The sequence below is a fragment of the Abramis brama genome, assembly GCF_963993115.1.
Source record: "Abramis brama genome assembly, chromosome: 1".
Classification (NCBI taxonomy): Eukaryota; Metazoa; Chordata; class Actinopteri; order Cypriniformes; family Leuciscidae; genus Abramis; species Abramis brama.
Window position 1 is genome coordinate 18,774,539 of NC_139963.1, and position 18,205 is coordinate 18,792,743.

The following is an 18,205-nucleotide window of genomic DNA, read 5'->3' on the forward strand; positions in this document are numbered from 1 at the left end:
TTATTTAAACAATTAATTTTTATTTTCATTCACAAATAAAACAGTTATGAGTTATTTCACGATTGGAATCACTTCTACAGCAGAAGCATGACTCAGACCAGACTATACAGAGCAACCTCAGACTCGTAAAGATTCATTACTGAAGCTCTGGGGTGTTGCTAATAAATTACAGGTCGGCGATAGGCTTGTACGGCCAGTATGGATATTTTTCCTTGTCCAGCTTGGTCTCCGGGAAGGTGTTGTTGAGATCCTCTATGGTCATCTGGTCGAAAGGAATCATGTTCCTGAACTTCTCAAGCTGCCAAGGACAAACAATCAGAGAGGGAAAATCATTCAAATGCTTCATACTTGTGAAATTTGATCAAATCATAATTATTTAATACATGAGTATTATGGGAAAACTTTATTAGCATATATCTTTGGTTCTGTAATAAGTACCATAATGTGATGGTGCAGGTTGAACTTACCCCTTTCTCGTACTCGGTGATACGAGCTTTAGATGCTTCCAAGTAAGCAGCTGCAGTTTTGTTCTGAATACATCAAGAGACACAACATAAGGATATGTGAAAAAAAAAAAAAAAAAATTATATATATATATATATATATATATTTTCATACATATATATTTGGCCTGGTACAGTAAAACTCCCTGCATTTTCAGAATGACACCTTGACCTGCCATTACGATTAGCTACTTTGATTCAAAACTCTGATCTCTTCAATCTTTAATTTGCATTAGGACTTAAAGTTCACTGAAGCATTGGCCCTCCAGGAGCGGCATTTGATCTAAAACATCTCCTGGAGAGAAGAAAAACTGAAGTATGAAGAGAGACTCACAGAATCCTGCTCCTGGGAATCAATCTTCGCAGTCTGAGTGTCCACTGGCTCAGGGACCGTCAACGCAGAGAACTGGAGACAGAGAGACGGGCAGACAGAGAACATAAGACACACTGCAGAGGAAGAGATGGGGTCAGAGAGGAATCACTGGATCTCACCTTCTTCTCAAACTCATCCACCATGCCGGCTTTGGCCACAACTGTTCTGTAGTAACTCCAGTCAATGGGAGCCGGTTTCTCTGGCAAGGATGCAAGTCTGCAAGTAAACATGGTTCAGCACAAATTTATAATTGACTTGACGGATACAATCATTTCTATATCTAAAAACCTTGACAGTCAGACTTCATTTTTAAATGTTTTTAGTTTATAAAAAGCCTCTTATGCTCACCAAGTCTGCATTTATTTACAGTACAGTAAAAAAACAGTAATATTGTGAAGTATCATTTCCATTTAAAATAACTCTTTTCTATGTGAATATATTGTAAAATGTAATTTATTCCTCTGATGCAAAGCTTAATTTTCAGCATCATTACTCCATTCTTCAGTGTCACATGATCCTTCAGAAATCATTCTAATTCTTATCAAATCATTTGGATAGATAGATAGATAGATAGATAGATAGATAGATAGATAGATAGATAGATACTATTTAAAAAAGAAAGCAAAAAAAAACTTTATTTAATAGTTTTATATTGAACACAAGAAATTGATACAAAACATTTATATTTAATATAAATGTTATGTCAATCTTTTTTTCCATCAAAGAATCCTGAAAAAAATGCATCATGATTTCCACAAAAAAAATATTAACTGTTAAAATATAACTGTTTTCAACATTGATAATAATCAGAAATGTTCATCAAATCATCATATTAGAATGATTTCTGAAGGATCAAGTGACACTGAAGACTGGAGTAATGCTGAAAATTAAGCTTTAATCACAGGAATAAATTACATTTTGCAATATATTCACATAGAAAATTGTTATTTTAAATGGAATAATACTTCACAATATTACTGTTTTTACTATACATGTATAAGCATATTAAGACAACCTGCTTTTAAAAAAAAATTAAACAAGAACCAGAGATACTGGTTCATTATCATGAGAAACATGAATTGCTATTTATGCATCAGAGCTTTAACGAAGTTTAGCCAGCTTGTCCATTGACCTGCACCTGACCTATGGTGTTTTGCTCAAGGGCACAATGATGATGGCTTATGGATCATCCCGTGCTGGGTTCAAAACATACCTTTAAAACCATTAGCTTCCATCACTCCTGTATAAACTACATGCTGGAGATTGTGCAGTTCATGTGCAGTGATGTAGAGACTCACTTTGCTGTGATGGAGTCACTGCGGGTCTTCAAGCTGTTGAACATGGCTCTCTGGTTCGGTGGGACCCTCTCCGCAAAAACCAGCCAGTCAATGGCCTTTACAGCTGCACGTCGGCCTGCCATCTTTTACTCCTGTCAAAACATTTTATGAAGTTATGGTTATTAAGAATAACAAAGATCTTTCACAAGTTAAGCTAAGAGGTTCCAGCTGCATGTCAAGCAAATTGTACGGTCAAGTCTGACTTTAAGAAAACATATCATAATAGTGAAGCCAAGCACATAATAATGATTGTTTTCCACATACAAGACATATAATATATTAAAAATGTAGCCTAGATATTATCAGTCACAGAATACCAACATATAGGACACTAGCCAGATGGCTCTAATGTAGCATACTAAAACACTGTTTTCGCATTTAAACAGTATTTATAACTAAAGTGTCACTGTTTTCTATTTTGATTACAGAAATTAGGTTTATAAGAACAACTGAGATGTAAAGCCTTCACTAATGCACACAAGTCGACAAGACAAGGTCAGCGTCCGGATTATATGTGATAAAGACAAAAATAACCACCACAAAACCGCGACATTTCTTGTAAACATGAAAGATAAAGACTAGTATTCATGGTTTAATCGAGTAAAAACAATCGGGCGCTGTATTATTTAATAAATGACTAGATTTTCGACACATACTCACTGCTCAAGGATCAAGCCGCTGCAATGACAGAAGCGTGATGGCCGCCGGACCGAGAGCGGAAGCGCGGTTAAGAAAGCAGCGCTCGTTACTGACACCCAGCGGACTGGAGAAAAGCTGCAGCAGACCTGCGGGTCCACTCAATAGTACACTTGCGGATCCACTCAGTCAGTAGTAGACTTGCATGTCCACTCAATAGTAGACTTGCGGATCCACTCCAGTTTGTCGCTTTCAGCTCACCTAAAAACAGAGGATTTCAATCCTTTAGAATAGATGCATCATGGACCCCATCCTAAAATTTAAAAGGAAGTTATATATTTTTATGTATAAAGACCAAATGTATACGGTGAAAACTACTATTATAAACGTGTAAAATAGACTAGTATTTGGAGAATATTTAGTTTCTATTATGTTACATTATTCCATTTTTTTCTACTCACTATATTACTGTGTTGTAGCCTGTACTGTAGATGTACTATTTATTTATAAGTATTATTTATTTATTTACAATACTTAAATATTTTTTTTTAAATAAATGTCTTATTTTATTACATTTATTTGTGTATGGTTTTTATTTATTTAGTCAGTTAGTTAGTCTAAAGGCCTGTTCACACCAGGAACGATAACTATAAAGATAACTATATTAGCGTCCACACATAGCCTACAGTCTTTGGTCCACACACCAAAGGACGATATCGTTCTGATTATTCTAAGCACGTGCTTGTCTGTCACTTTAAATGCTCGAGCTTGTTACAACAGGATGGATTCTGATTGTCTGACAATCCCACTGCGCATAAACACGTCGAAACGACGTCTTTTCTACGTCGTTTTTGCACGTCCAATTTTGCTCCCCTGAAGGTGCAGACTGTGACGCCAGATGACGTCTTTTTTCCGACGTCTTCCGCACGTCTAATGTTGACGTCAGTCCACAAAAGTTCGTTTGTGGGAAAAAGGAGACGGGGTCGGCTTGCTGTGGATCGTGTGTTTTATTAGTTAAGTGTTTTCCAAACAATAATCGCGCTCAGTGCGCTCAAACAAAAGAGCGGCTTCTCCTCATGAGACCGACCACACACACACACACACCTTGCTTTCACTGTTTGAGCTACAGCATCACACCTTGTACGCGTCTCCAGTTATGGTTATCACCTGATGCTGAGACGATCAAATGGAGTTTTTGGGAAATGATCTTAAATAATTATTATAAATAATCTGTATTCATATGTATTAATCATGTTGATAATAACAATGTTGATATTTTTTAATGTTGACCATTTTTCCTGCCGACCAAAATTTCGTTATTTCAAATGTAGGCGCATTGCGCGTGGCAAGCGCGCTCATAATGTAGGCTAAGAGACGCCGGCGCGACCACAACATTGCCCAACATCAAATGGCAAACGTAATGCAAGCGGAACGAAACTGTTCGTTATTGTGTGCTGGTTGAAGGACCGTTTATCAGTTTGGACCATGGTTTGGACCAGTGCAGCGCGAGCCGATCGTGATCATGCGACACTGTTACCGTACTACACAGCGCTAAGAGATCCAGTAAAGAAAGCATTTGAATTCGCCACAGAAGTAATAACATCGCTGCGAGATCTAGTGAGAAACATTCACATTTCTCCGTTATTAACGGATCAAACAGCGCTGATGTGGAAACCAGGAAGAAACATTGTGCCATGAATGAACGCAGTGTCCACAGATCAGCAACATTCACCATGGATTTACTGTAGTAACACTCACTGCAACCATGGAAGTTTGGCAGGAATAGTAGGCATAATGCCTTCAAGTAACATTACGTCGGTTTTATTTTGACATTATGAATACAATTGCTGCCCTCAAATGTTAATCTGAACTAAAATAAACCTTTGTTTATAACTACAATAGCCTATTACATTTCATTTTTTCCAAGGAGCTGTTTTGTTTTATATGCTCTAAGAAGAGTCAATTATAGCTCTAGAATTGCTCAAAGTAAAAAAAATCATACTTTATGATTTTAGTTTTAATAATAATAAAAAAAAGAATAAAAAAAAATTAAATCAAGGAAATTTCCCTGGCATTTCTTTCTTTTTGCTGTATCAAAAAAGTACCGAACCGTGACACAAGTGTATCGTATATATCGAACCGAACCGTGAATTTTGTGAACCGTTACCGTTAAACCCCTAGTAATCATGTAAATTTCCTGCACCTGTCATAGACGTCCAAATGACGTCCAAAAAATTACCCAGTTCAAAGGTCCAATGTTGAACGTCAATATGACGTCCAAGTTGGGTCATGGTTGGACGTCCAAATAGTGGACCTAGTTTGGACGTCGAATAGATGTCCAGAATTGGTCATGGACCGACGGACCCAATATAGACATGATCTGCACGTCTATCCGACATCCAATGTTTAGTGGGATGTTTTATTGTTCATCAGCTGGATAAAATCGCTCTAAAAGTGATTCCAACAATAGTTGTGGTGTGGACTCTGCTATTCTTTAATATTTAGAATGCTTTATTTAACTATATATTTATCTTTATAGTTATCGTCCTTGGACCTTTAGTTAATCGTTTATATTATTATTATTTTTACGAGCAACAAGTTGGTGTCTGCAGTTCACTTAACGGCCACCGGTGTCGCTAAACAAGCGTTTCTGAATTCTACATAGAGCTCGCTTGATCAATTTCAGCTACCCTCAAGTTCAACTGCATCCATGCTCCTGTTATTTTCATTACCATGGTAAATTTACTATTTTCATTTTATTGCCATGGTAAATTTTATGGTTATGCTAAAGGTCAACGAGGTACTCCATATGAAGTAGCCAACATTTCCCCAAAATACAACACAACACAACATAAAAAATCTAATTAGCTGTTACAGTAGGCCTAATTGGATAATAGATGACCCTTACATAAAATAAGCATTCAAGTTCATTTTATTAAGCATACTTAAGTAAAGTTCAAGTATATTTTAAGTATACTTTATGTAGTAAGTATACTAATTCCAATGTGCTAGAAGTATACTTTTAAGTGTACTGTTTTACTTACTGGCTCACTTTTTAATTTATAAAAGTATAATTTAAATATACTTTAAGTGTAAAAGTACTACACTTCGAGTACTGTTTTTACTGCAACTATACTACAAGTAAACATATAGGTATACTGATAGTTTAGTCAAATACTTTTAGCACATTTTTAGTTAATGAAAGTACACTTTGTAGCTGTAGTAGTTTTATACTGTAAGTATACTTGTTGTTAGTATTCTTTAAGTCAACAACATCATTCTTATAATGTATTATTTATGTATTATTTTAGCACTCTAAGTACACTACTATATGTTCCTATTTAGATAATTTTTTTTAATACTTAGGCCTAACTTTAACTACTTTAACTCCTTCCCTTTTAAAAACATTTAAACAAAAAATCTAAATTCAATGTTCAGCTGCCCCATGGCATGTTACCTTGACTGAAGGGTAGCTGCTCTTAGCATTGTAAGTTTGGCATTGACAAAGGTCGCATGTGATAGAAACGTTTGCCTTTTTTATCAGTAAAAGCACTTGACTTTATCTCGCTTTTTGACGTCTTTCGTCTTTTGTGGAGTATGGAGACTTTTTTGAAGTGCCTATGATATCTTGACATCTAAGAAGTGAATGACACAAGTTTTCTAATAAGGCAAAGCCATTTTGACCTGTGACAGTCAAAATGTCTTAAATGTCACCTGTGACTGTTTCTGTGACTTGTTGACTCTGTGGCTTATTCCACGAAACGGGCCCCTTTTCCGTTTATGTCACCCAGCATGGTCAGCCATAGCCTATACTATTGAAATAGCTTTGTCAATCAATGCACAAAATACATGTAATTAACCCACACATCAGCAAAACCAAAACTTGTTCTTCTCACAATTAAATAATAAAATAGACTAGTGAAATGATAGATTGGATTAAAAGAATGAACTGAGGTGTAAGCCTATATAGGCTACAACCTATCCCTAGTGGTCAGAAGGACTACATCAAGAAAAATATTTTATGAAACACTTCATAATGGTCTTTGGCCATACGCATTGACGTGGCTGAAATTGTCGAGAACGTCATTTTATTACGTCAGAGTAAATAGCGTGGTAAAGGGGCAGTGAGGAAGAAATCATGATGGAGTTGACAAAGTACTGTCACGAGCTCTCTCTAATCCCGTCTAGCGCGCGCACCACTCACTCAGTGCGCGCCGCCGTTCACTCGCGCGGGTCACGCTCGGGCCAGAGGGAGCGCGACTGGTCAACAGCAGCACACGCGGAGGAGGACCACTTTACGTCAAGCACAGATGTAAACGTACTAAAGGTGCACCTCTACGTACCTCTACGTACTAAAGGTGAGGAAAAAAACATATAATGTATTCAGAAGGACATAATAATACCCTGCTGGCTGCTTTATTAGAGTTGATGGTTTGGGTGACTTCATGACGGATGAAAAGAGCAGGTGTGATGTATTTATCTCTTTATCTCAGCTTTGTTTGCGTTATTGTTTAGGATGGGTGGTTTAAAGGTTAGATTTCCGATCATATAGGAAATTTAACTCGTGTTTCAGGGAGTCAAGGCAGTTTTGTGCATGATTAAATGAATTAGGCTCTACTGTGCCAAAAAAAAAAAAAAAACGATAACCTGCGGCGCGTGCAAGTTTAGCTTGTCAAACCGCTCTCATGCTGTGAACAAAATATGAAATGTAGAGACGCATAAAAAAAATTACTTTCGTAACAGGTGCGGATTACCGGTGCTGTTCACGAGCTGATCTCGCGTTAAAGGCTATGCGCGTGATGCTGCCGGTGAAAGTAGACTTATTAGCCTCTATGAACAGAATAATTATAAAAATCTTTTTCGAAGTGAGGAGGATTTGAGATTAAAATTGACAGTCAGAATGAAATCTATAGGTTACTACAGAAGATTAAGACTATTTAAATGTTTTGACTAATGCACTTAATGCACCATATGTTCAAAAATGTAAATGAGAAAAGGCAAAAATGCAGAAACCCTAAGATAAATAGACACAATGGTATAGACATAACCAATAACAAAATAAAACATTGAAAAAAATATGTATAGCCTATACACAGCCATGATATAATGTAATTTATTATAATACAAATATAATATTAAAATATCATGTGAAGAAAAAATGCAATATTGTAAAATGAATTTAATTAAAATATTATTCTAAATGTATATGCACACAATGTTATAGATATAATCCTAACCTTAATGGCAAATTAAATACTTATATTTACACAGCCATAATATAATATAATATAATATAATATAATATAATATAATATAATATAATATAAAACATGCCTCAAACACTGTAACTGAAAATGATTAAAATAATGAAAAATATATTTATATTATTTTTTCCACTTTTTTTGTTTTGCATAGTCACAGGAGAATTTGGCTTTCAGTGTTTGACACAAACATGAATCTAAAGAATATCAAGTTGCTCAGCACTCAATCCCACAGAACAAACAGGGTTTTGTGGCAGAATGTGACGATTTCCATAGTGGAGATTTAAAACCAGAGAACTTTACTGCATGCAAAACAAGTGCTTATAATCAACCCCTAGTAATATAAACAAGAAAAAGACTATTTAAGGAGATGTGTTTTTTAGATAGTATTAAGTAAAAGGATGATAATTAGCTTGTCTAATCCCACAGGCACTTGAGTGAGGAGACGCAATGACGGAGGGTGCAGAGATTCATCAGACCAGGGCTGATGCGGCCAGGACGTCCTCTCTGCGGGCCGTAGAAACAGATTCCGGCCCGGCAGAGACGGCCAGCTGTGAGTCAGAGGAGCCGGAGCACCAGGAAGAGGAATCCTCCTCTTTTCCAGAGGTGCAGCATCATTCCTCTGCAGGGCCGGAGGACAGTGGCCATGTGGCACCCGAGGGTGGCTGGGGCTGGGTGGTCGTCGCTGCTACCATTCTGGTCTTAGCCATGACTCTGGCTTTCCCTTCGTGTATCGGGATATTTTACACAGACTTGCAGAACGACTTCCAAGCCAGCAACACTGAGACGTCATGGGTGCCAGCTATCATGATGGCAGTGCTGCATGCAGGCGGTAGGGAGGGTTCTCTCATACTAACCGATACATGCATTTGATCCATTAGTTCATCCGCACTTTGTGACGCAATCCTCACGGCGCTCCCGCATTCACCCTCACCACAGGGTCAGATACAGTATCTGAAAAACACTTCTATCAAGTTACTGTACTAATCAGTTGTGCAACACTGATCTGTTTCATAACATGAAACATAAACAGGCACAGAGGTCAGAGGATGACAGCGGTGGTCTGTTCACTTCCAGTGCTCTTGAACTCTGGGATTGTACTCAAGTTCTTTGGCAATCTTAAAGGGTTAGTTCACCCAAAAAATTGTATTATCCCATAATTTACTCACCCTCAAGCCATCCTAGGTGTATGTATACTTTCTTTGTTTCAGAAAAAACACAATCAGAGTTATATTAAAAAATATCCTGGCTTTTCCAAGCTTTATAATGGGAGTGAATGGTACCTTGTTTTTTGAAGTCCAAAAAAGCGCATCCATCCATCATAAAAGTAATCCATAGGGAGTTTAATAAAGGCCTTCTAAAGCAATATCCATATTTATAACTTTATAAACTATAATCACTGGGTTGCGGTATCTAGTTCCGGCGGAAGAGTGACCTTTGACCCGACGCATTTCGTAGGATGTAAGCGTAGCGTAATCTTATGTGAGAGTCAACGCCTCTCGCGGTTCAAACTAATAGGGCTGGGCAACAAACTCAAGCTCCTCCGACATTTCTCTTTAAAAATTCTCATTTTAGACTTCTAATTCATGACCGGTGTTTTGTTTTGCTCTTTCCTCTGCGCTTCCGCGTTCATCAATACATCATCCATCGGGAACTAGACTTGCTTACTGCCAGAAGCCAGTGATTATAGATTATAAAGTTATAAATGTGGATATTTTTCTTACAAAAATGCATCACTTCGCTTCAGAAGGCCTTTATGAACCCCCTGGAGTTGTATGGATACTTTCATGATGGATGGATCTGCTTTTTTGGGCTTCAAAATCTCAGGTACCATTCACTCCCATTATAAAGCTAGGAAGAGCCAGGATATTTTTCAACTCCAATTGTGTTTGGCTGAAAGAAGAAAGTCATATACACCTAAGATGGCTTGAGGGTGAGTAAATTAAGAGATAATTTTCCTTTTTGGGTGAACTAGCCATTTTAGTGTGATTCTTAATCGTAAGGAGTACACATGCTCAGTCAGGACTCTGCATTAGAAACATGTGTTATATCCCTTCACTGGGAAATTCATCCAGTCATTGCGGTACAACTCAAAGAATAGCTGATGTGGAGAAAGGGATTTGGGGACTGGCATTTTTATTCAGCTTAATGCAGCTCAGTATTCGTTTCTAGGCAGCAGCAGTTCAAAGTACACCATGCAAATATTACAATCCATTAGCATGGGTTACATAACAGTAGAATACAAAGGGTGTATATGCACAATAATTTTGTGAACTGTAGTGAACATATACAAATATTGCTTGCTGAGTGTGCAGGGAGTTGTGAACACTGCATAGGGACAGTCAGCTCTGAGTCAGGCAGGAGGTTGCTATTGCTATTATATTGCTGAGCTGGCTCTGGAACAGCCAATATGCCATTGTTCTTCTGTGAGAAATGTTTATTTGTCTTTGTCCAAGTTAGCGCCAAAGACAATGTTAAGGTGATCGCTATTGGTTTATTTTCACACAGTGCCGTGACACCTAAAGCATTCATTTAAGCAGTGCAAATGTTCAGTCTCCCTTGGGGTTTTAAAGAGCTTGAAGTAATTTGCACTATACTAACTGCTGTGCTCAGTGGGTGCAAAGTGTCACATCAAATCAAGTTTCTCGTTTTACAAAGGGGCAAAAGTATGATATTGTGTGACACTCATTTCCCCTCTTGATATGATACCCACTTAGGTATAACTCAATCGATAAAATAGCTTTCTAAAAGTGTGTTGTTTTTTCTTATCCCAGATTAATGTGCAAAGACAGCTCTAAGTTAGCCTTATAGGCTTGTTTCATGAAAAGTAAACAATTTCAGGACATTGCTCTGTTTGTTTGAGTCGTGTCAACGGCGTTTGAGTTTGGGGCAGGACTAGGAGGATCACTATAAAAAAAAATATTCCAGTATAAATTACTAATTACTTACTAAAAATGGTGTTTAATACTGACATTTATAGCAAACTAAAATGTACTTGATGTCATTTATATTTTAATGCTCATGCTAACTTTTGTCAACTTTACAATAAGTAAATCCACTTCACCAGCTAAATACTCTTCGACAGCGATGCCATAGAAATATACAGAGCTACCGCAAAAACGGAAATTCAAAGACAAATTTCTTAAGATGCGCGCTTGTTTCTCTCGCGCATAAGGTCTGTAAGTTCACTTGTAGTATGGTTGCAGTACAAACGTTTACTTCTGTTACACTTAAAGTATACTCACTTTTAGACACTAAAAAGTGGGCCAATTTAGCTTCAAGTAGCATTGAAATACAGTATTTACTATTACTAGTACATTGATATTAGTAGCCTATACATAATGAAATGAACTTGAAGTGTACTTATTTTTGTAAAGGCAATTAAGTGCACTTCTTTTTCACAAGGGACCAAAATGTGAATAGTGATGCAAGTTTAACAATTCAATATTGTGAATTACAACAGGGCGAATTTAGTCAGTGAATACTTCATTCGTGGGCATGATATGCATTTTTCCCCCCTCCTGCATGTCATGAAATGACATGACGTAGGGGCAACGGTAACTTGTCCTTAGTAGTGAACACACACACACACACACACACACACTGCAAACCGTGGAGACACACACACACACACACCCGGAGCAGTGGGCAGCCATTTTTGCTGTGGCGCCCGGGGAGTGATTGGGGGTTTAGTGCCTTGCTCAAGGGCACTTCAGTCACTTCCTGCCGGTATAGAGAATCGAACCCATGACCTTCGGGTCACCAGTCTGACTCTCTAACCATGTGCGGGTCTCCGTATAAACCCAGCCCATGTTCAGGAGGGCAGTACAATATTACTGTATTGAAATGGCAGCCTAATTCCATAATCAAATTTAAACATTTCTGTCAAAGCCTATCAAATACAATGAATGAACTTTAATTTGCATATATATAGTGTTTTAATACCAAATGTAAATAGCCAGTGGTTTGGGTGAAAGAAAACACACGATTGTTTGTCATCATCTGCATGTGTGTGAGCGTGAGGACATTAAACAGGACCATCTGTAAGTCAATGCAGCTATTGTGCTCACACCGTGACCAACCATGTTCATTATTGTTCATATTACAATGCCATTGTCTTTCCGTAGGCCCCTTATGTAGTGTTCTCGTGGAACGCTATGGTTGCCGTGCAACAATAATCATCGGCGGGATCCTGAGCGGACTGGGAATGGCAGCCAGCTCATTTGCACAGACAATGGTAGAGCTGTATATCACTGCTGGCATTATCACAGGTGGGTATATATTACTTTCGCAGAAACAGTGGTGTGAAAATGATTCTTGCTCAGTAGGATGAACCACATGAAATGGACTGAATTCTCATCTTTCCTTCAGGAATGGGGTTCTCTTTGTCTTTCCAGCCATCGATCACCATGATGGGCCACTACTTTGTGCGTCGCAGGGCTTTCGCCAACGCTCTGTCTTCCACTGGCACTGCACTCGGGCTGAGCACCCTACCATTGCTGGCCAACTATCTGCTCAGCTGCTTCGGTTGGCGGGGCAGTTTTCTGGTGCTGGGAGGGGTTCTGCTGAACTGTTGCGTTTGTGGGGCCGTGATGCGCCCCCTTGGGGCCAAACCAAAGAAAGAAGCCAGAACCGGACCTACGGACAATCACCACCTCAAAACCAATTGCCTTTCCGTTCATCAGGAAAGAGAGGGTCTGAAGGGTCGCCTACGGGCCACTCTCTCCACCGTCATGCCTTTCCTGCGCAGACACATGGCTTTTGACCTGCTGTGCAGTAACCCTTACTTCTGTGCCTATGCTCTTGGGGTGTCCTGGATGATGCTGGGCTTCGTGGTGCCCCTGGTTTACCTGGTTCCCTACGCCACCGCGTACGGTATGGAGCAAGACCGGGCCGCTCTACTGATGGCCATCCTCGGATTGATCAACATCACCGTTCGGCCCGCGACGGCGCTGGTTTTCGGGTTGCCTCGTTTCCGAGGAAGCCATTGCTTTGCCTACCTGTTTGCCACGGCGGTGCTGATCAACGGGTTGAGCAACTGCATCTGTGGGATAGGAACGAGTTTTTCAGTACTGCTGGCGTATGTTATAGTGTTTGGGTTTTCTATGAGCCTTGTTGGCTCCTTGTTGTTCACCGTACTTATGGACACGGTCGAGATGAGCCGCTTCCCATCCGCCCTGGGCCTCATCAGCATTATGGAGAGCATCATGCTACTGCTCGGCCCCCCATTAGCAGGTGATGTAATGTTTCTACAGTTGACGTCTCTGACGTCCGTTTGACGTACTACATTTATTAGTGGGTGAAAGCAGAATGCCTGCGTGTATTTGTCAAGGCCAACAAATATTCACCCTCATGTTGTTTTAAACTCATGTGATTATTTTTGGAAGTACTTACACTTTACATGCTGCTCTTTTCCATGAAACAATTACAATGAGTTTCAAGCTCAAGGAACAACAACAACAAATAACATAAATGTAGTTCCTCTAATGCACTATGTAGACTCCCAACTCATGCTCTATATCAAAGACTATAGATAAACCAAGACGGTTCATTCGTATTGCTACGAATGGGAGAAACTGTAACGTGCAATATGGCGGAATAAGTCCCGCCTTCTAAATAAAAGAGCCAATCGCCAATTGATAAAGTCATTGCGTCACAGTAGCTGTTGTTAAAGCTGCAGGTCCCATAGCAAGCTTTTAGGACTTTTAATGCTACTTGAGCGTAAGAAACAACCCTTATGAGACAGCTCATGTTAAATAAAATGTTATTTAAATGCGAGTTTGTCAAGCAAATTTTGCCATTTCTTCATACATGTAGATAGGAGTTGGTCTTGCATGAGCAAAAAAGCTCCCTAGAGTAGGGTGACAGTCCTGAAATTAGGAGCTTTGTTCCTGCGTCCTGCAAGAAGTAAGCAGTTTCCTGCATTTCAATTATGTCTGTATTATTTATCTTCCCTGAAATTACAATATCACAATAAGAATAATTTTTTTTTTTAAATCATCCTCATGTTGTTCCAAACCTGTATATGAGTTCTGTTGAACACAAAAGAAAATAGTTTAAAGAAAGTCGGCAACCAGACAGTTTATGGTAACCGTAGACTTCCAAAGTATTTTTTCCTACTATGGAAGTCAATGGCTACCATCAACTGACTGGTTACCGACTTTCTTTAAAATATCTTCTTACCTAACCTTAACTAACAATCCCATTCAGTACACAGTCTTGTGTACTTTATTTCATCCATGCATTTTCCTTTGTGAAATGCACATGGAGAAAATGAATGGGAAAACACTTCTGGGGAAAAAAGGCCATTGAGAAATGACCAGTTCACTCTATTTCAGGGATTGACTTAAAAGTAATTTATGTGGCTTATTAAATTAATTTTTTTTTACAGGAATCCTGGTTGACGCCACTAGGCAATACGCCTATGTGTTCTTTGCCTGCAGCATAACCGGGTCCACAGCTGGTCTCTTCATCATGCTGTCCTTCTACTGGCTGGACAGAAAGAAAGACAGAGAGGTTAAGAGCTCCTCCACTCATAAAGACACTAATACACTGAAGCCAAGCATTAAGATGACCATAGACTGTGATTATAGTCCAGTGCCTTTGCATAGTAAGAATGACAGAGACAGAGAGACTGATGTGTGATGTGTGCCAAGACACCACCTTGAGTGCACTTTACCACAGGCTATTCATTTTTACCTTAAGCCTTCTAGTATTTACCCATCCTCCTATTATTGGTGGACAATCAGCTGTATTTGCCATAGATTATGTACACAAGAGATAAAGCATACCATTTCCTGGACTGCTGTAGTAAAAGGATCGTACCAGAATTGCAGGTCTAACTTTTCATAGTGCCATATGGAACTGTTATCACTTCAGATTATCTCACAAAAAACATTTGCAAGGCAGGGTCATGCAATGAGTGTTTTTTTATTATTATTATTTCTAGATGCCTTAAATGATAAATGTTAGATCTTATATATATATATATAAAAAAAATGTTTAGTTTTGTATAGACACTGCTTTTTAAAATCAGAAAGTTATTTATATATTTGTATGTATTAAAGAAAATGTATGCAATTGTGTTGTCTCAGTTTTCCTTAACTAAGCGCTCTTTGTGCTTGCTCTTCTGTAGTCAAATCACGCTGTAGAGGAATTCCTCCAGTTGTGCCATAGTTTGTTTTAGGGTGTTCACACTTGGCAGGTCTGGTTTGAAACTAACTCTAGTGCGATTGCTTTCTTAGTGGGATTATTTGAAGGTGTGAACGCTGTCTGAACCCTGGTGTGCACCAAACAAGCAGACCAAGAACCACATTTCAGCTTCCAAATGAACATAGTGTGGTTCATCTGAAATATGATCGCAACATGGACCAAAGGCATCTAAACTAACCAAAAACTGGATGTGATGTCACAAGATGCGACCCTGAAAAAGGACAGATGCTCAAGCATATATTCAAGTTATGTTGCTCATTACCGTCACGTCGAGCTCTCAGAGACGAGAGAAGGCCGGATCCAAGTGCAGAGTAAATTTGATAGAACAATATCAAACAAAACAACCAATCAAATACAAGAGAATCCAGATAATAGAGTTGTGACGTTCGCGAACGAACCGATTCTTTTGAACGGCTCATAAACATGAACGATGGGAGCCGAGTCGCGGCTGGAGGGGAGCCGTTCTTTCTGTCGTTCTTTTTTCCTATGCGTGTTTCACACAGATGCACACAAATTAGCTTCTCCGCGAGACAGAACAGTTATAGGGGGAGGGGCGCACCCAGCGCAGGGGTGCTACTGCCTAACAGCATGATGATAGTTGTGCACGCATCCTTCACGTGAATACTCCAGTGGAAAAAAAACCTGCGTGCCTCTGTCATGGGTAGGAGCGGAGCCATGACTTGTGCACGCTGCCGTCACATGCTTACTCCAGTTAAAACAAACAAAAACAAAAAAAACACGTGCGAGTGCCTCTCTGTCTTGTTCTTGTTCTTGTGTGATAACAATGTTCTTGTGTGGAAGTGTTTGTAGTAAAAGCTGTTTTGCACAGAAATTCATTGCAGCCGGCTTTGTTTTTGATGTTTATTTGTGAGTAGGTATTGTATGAATAACCTAAGTCAACGTAGCTTTACACATACACACACTTTGTACTAAAGGTAAATCCAAAATAGTGATGTACACTGTCTAAGCAGAGGGATGTTGTGCAACCCTATGTAATATAGTCCACACATGACAAATGAGGTAAATAATCAATATTTCAGAATAATTCAAACTCAGATATTGGTGTGTGATATCTGAGTTTTAATTATTTGACTACAAATCTCACCTCATCATTCCTCCCAGTGATTATTTCCAGGATAAACTGAGATGCCCCCAAGCTGGCTTCTTAAAACTGACTAAATATTTAAAAAGAGCCAAAAGAGTGTGCATTTTGACTCGGAATTGGCTCGTACTCGAACATATTAGGACTCGGACTTATTCCCGAGTCCACTCGAGTCCCATTCAAAATATTTCATGATTGTTACTGTATGTTAATATTTCTTTAAATTGTTGTTTGATTGAAACGTCCAATGATTGCTGACTTTCTTGTGCGCAACTGCGCATGACTTGAGACTATAACGTTCGCGCCACGCAAATGCAGCAGGAGCCTGGTCAGATGTGATGAGCCTCTAGCTCAACTATGTATTGAAAATGTCTGCCTTATATAGATATCTTTAGGTCTGGTTTTTAGACCCAACCTTAGGTTATCCAACCTCTCTGGTCTCGGTCTCGACCCTATGGTCTCGACTCGACTCGGACTCGACTCTCTCTGGTCTCGGTCTCGACTCGGAGTCGACTCTCTTTGGTCTCGGACTCGACCCTCTCTGGTCTCGGTCTCGACTCGGACTCGAGTGAGCTGGTCTCGACTACAACACTGTGTTTCTGCCACAAAATAAAACATTTTAAAAGATAGCCTAATTGCGACTTTTTATCTCGCAATTCTGACTTTATATCTCACAATTGCGACTTTATTTATCACAATTCTGACTTCATATCTCGCAATTGTGAGATAAAAAGTCGCAATTATTATTATTTATTTATTATTCAGTGGCGAAAACAAGCTTATACCAGCTGCGCGTTCTCGCTCTCTATTTTCTCAGACGGCGAATTTACAGTTTGACACACCGCCTCCTGTCACAATAGTGCTTGCACATAAATTTACTCATTCCCGCAGGTTTTGCACTCACACCACTGATCTATACAAGTTGCGCTCTCATAAAGCCGCCTCTCAAACAGCTCACGAGTACCAAATTGACTACTTTTTCGTGGCTTATTGCAATTAAACAGTCAAATACATACAAAATGCCTGTCTTGCCGAGTAGGCTATTCATGTAAATACAGTCTGTTTTGGAACGTAAATAGTTGAGAGAAAAGGCATGTTGTGTAACAGGCTATATTGGATCTGTGCATTAAAGTGTCATGTTGATAAAAGAAAAGACAGAGAAAAATCACACTGATCTTTTTTTGTAACTTTAATTGCAAGCATTAATCCTTATTTAATTTTTACAACGGAAACTATCCAGTGTTATTTTACATTTGATTACTTTCATTTTTGTAGTATTTCTTACCCGAATAGTCTTCGACTCATCATGAAAAACTTAAAGCCGTGTTTGTTTCATTTGTCTCTTCATTCTGTTGTATTTATTTGTGCTATCGTTTGCAATTGGTTTAATTTTTTAGTTCAATGATTCAAATAAAGCCTCCTTGTGCTGTGTGTAAGCTATTATAACAAAATTACCCAAATTATCAACAAAAAAAGTGAGATAAATTGTCTGTATGGTGGTATATTTGTTATCTCACATTTTTTGTTTTTTTTGTTGATAATTTTGATTTAAAAAAAAAAGAAAAGAAAAAAAAGATATTCAATACCACGGGGAAAACTAACATATCGTATATATGGCCCGTGGTATCAAATACCGATATTTTTCAAGGGATCATATTGAAGGTGGAAGTTCCGGTATCGTGATTCGTGACAACACTAATATGTTCAGTGTTAAAAATGTCAGTGAACAATAAGTGAACAGGACCAAAAATCTGAGAGAACCGAAAAGACCAGATGTACGT

At 38.7% G+C, this 18,205-nt stretch overlaps 2 protein-coding genes across 4 annotated transcripts in view; one reads left to right on the forward strand and one right to left on the reverse strand.

Moving 5' to 3' along the window:
- The window catches only part of atp5pd (ATP synthase peripheral stalk subunit d), a 20,119-nt gene continuing 1,914 nt past the window's right edge, over positions 1–18,205 (reverse strand). Inside the window, exons 2-7 of one of the 2 annotated variants that reach the window (XM_084116713.1) lie at positions 2,874–3,110; positions 2,175–2,305; positions 996–1,092; positions 838–909; positions 468–530; positions 1–298 (exon numbers count right to left, since the gene is read on the reverse strand). In XM_084116713.1, coding sequence (XP_083972839.1) covers positions 167–298; positions 468–530; positions 838–909; positions 996–1,092; positions 2,175–2,296 — 486 coding nt within the window. In that variant the 5' untranslated portion in view covers positions 2,297–2,305; positions 2,874–3,110 and the 3' untranslated portion in view covers positions 1–166. Of the gene's footprint in view, positions 299–467; positions 531–837; positions 910–995; positions 1,093–2,174; positions 2,306–2,869; positions 3,111–18,205 lie in introns of both variants that reach the window. The other variant, XM_084116712.1, reaches the window with a different exon arrangement.
- slc16a5b (solute carrier family 16 member 5b) lies at positions 7,071–15,188 on the forward strand. 2 transcript variants are annotated; one of them, XM_084135173.1, is made up of 5 exons: positions 7,071–7,207; positions 8,540–8,942; positions 12,238–12,381; positions 12,482–13,345; positions 14,502–15,188. In XM_084135173.1, exons 2-5 carry the CDS (start codon positions 8,561–8,563, stop codon positions 14,753–14,755), a joined length of 1,644 nt encoding a protein of 547 aa, XP_083991299.1. In that variant the 5' UTR covers positions 7,071–7,207; positions 8,540–8,560; the 3' UTR covers positions 14,756–15,188. The 2 variants fall into 2 exon arrangements, with proteins under 2 accessions (XP_083991299.1, XP_083991300.1); XM_084135174.1 differs by lacking the exon at positions 7,071–7,207 and adding an exon at positions 7,214–7,314.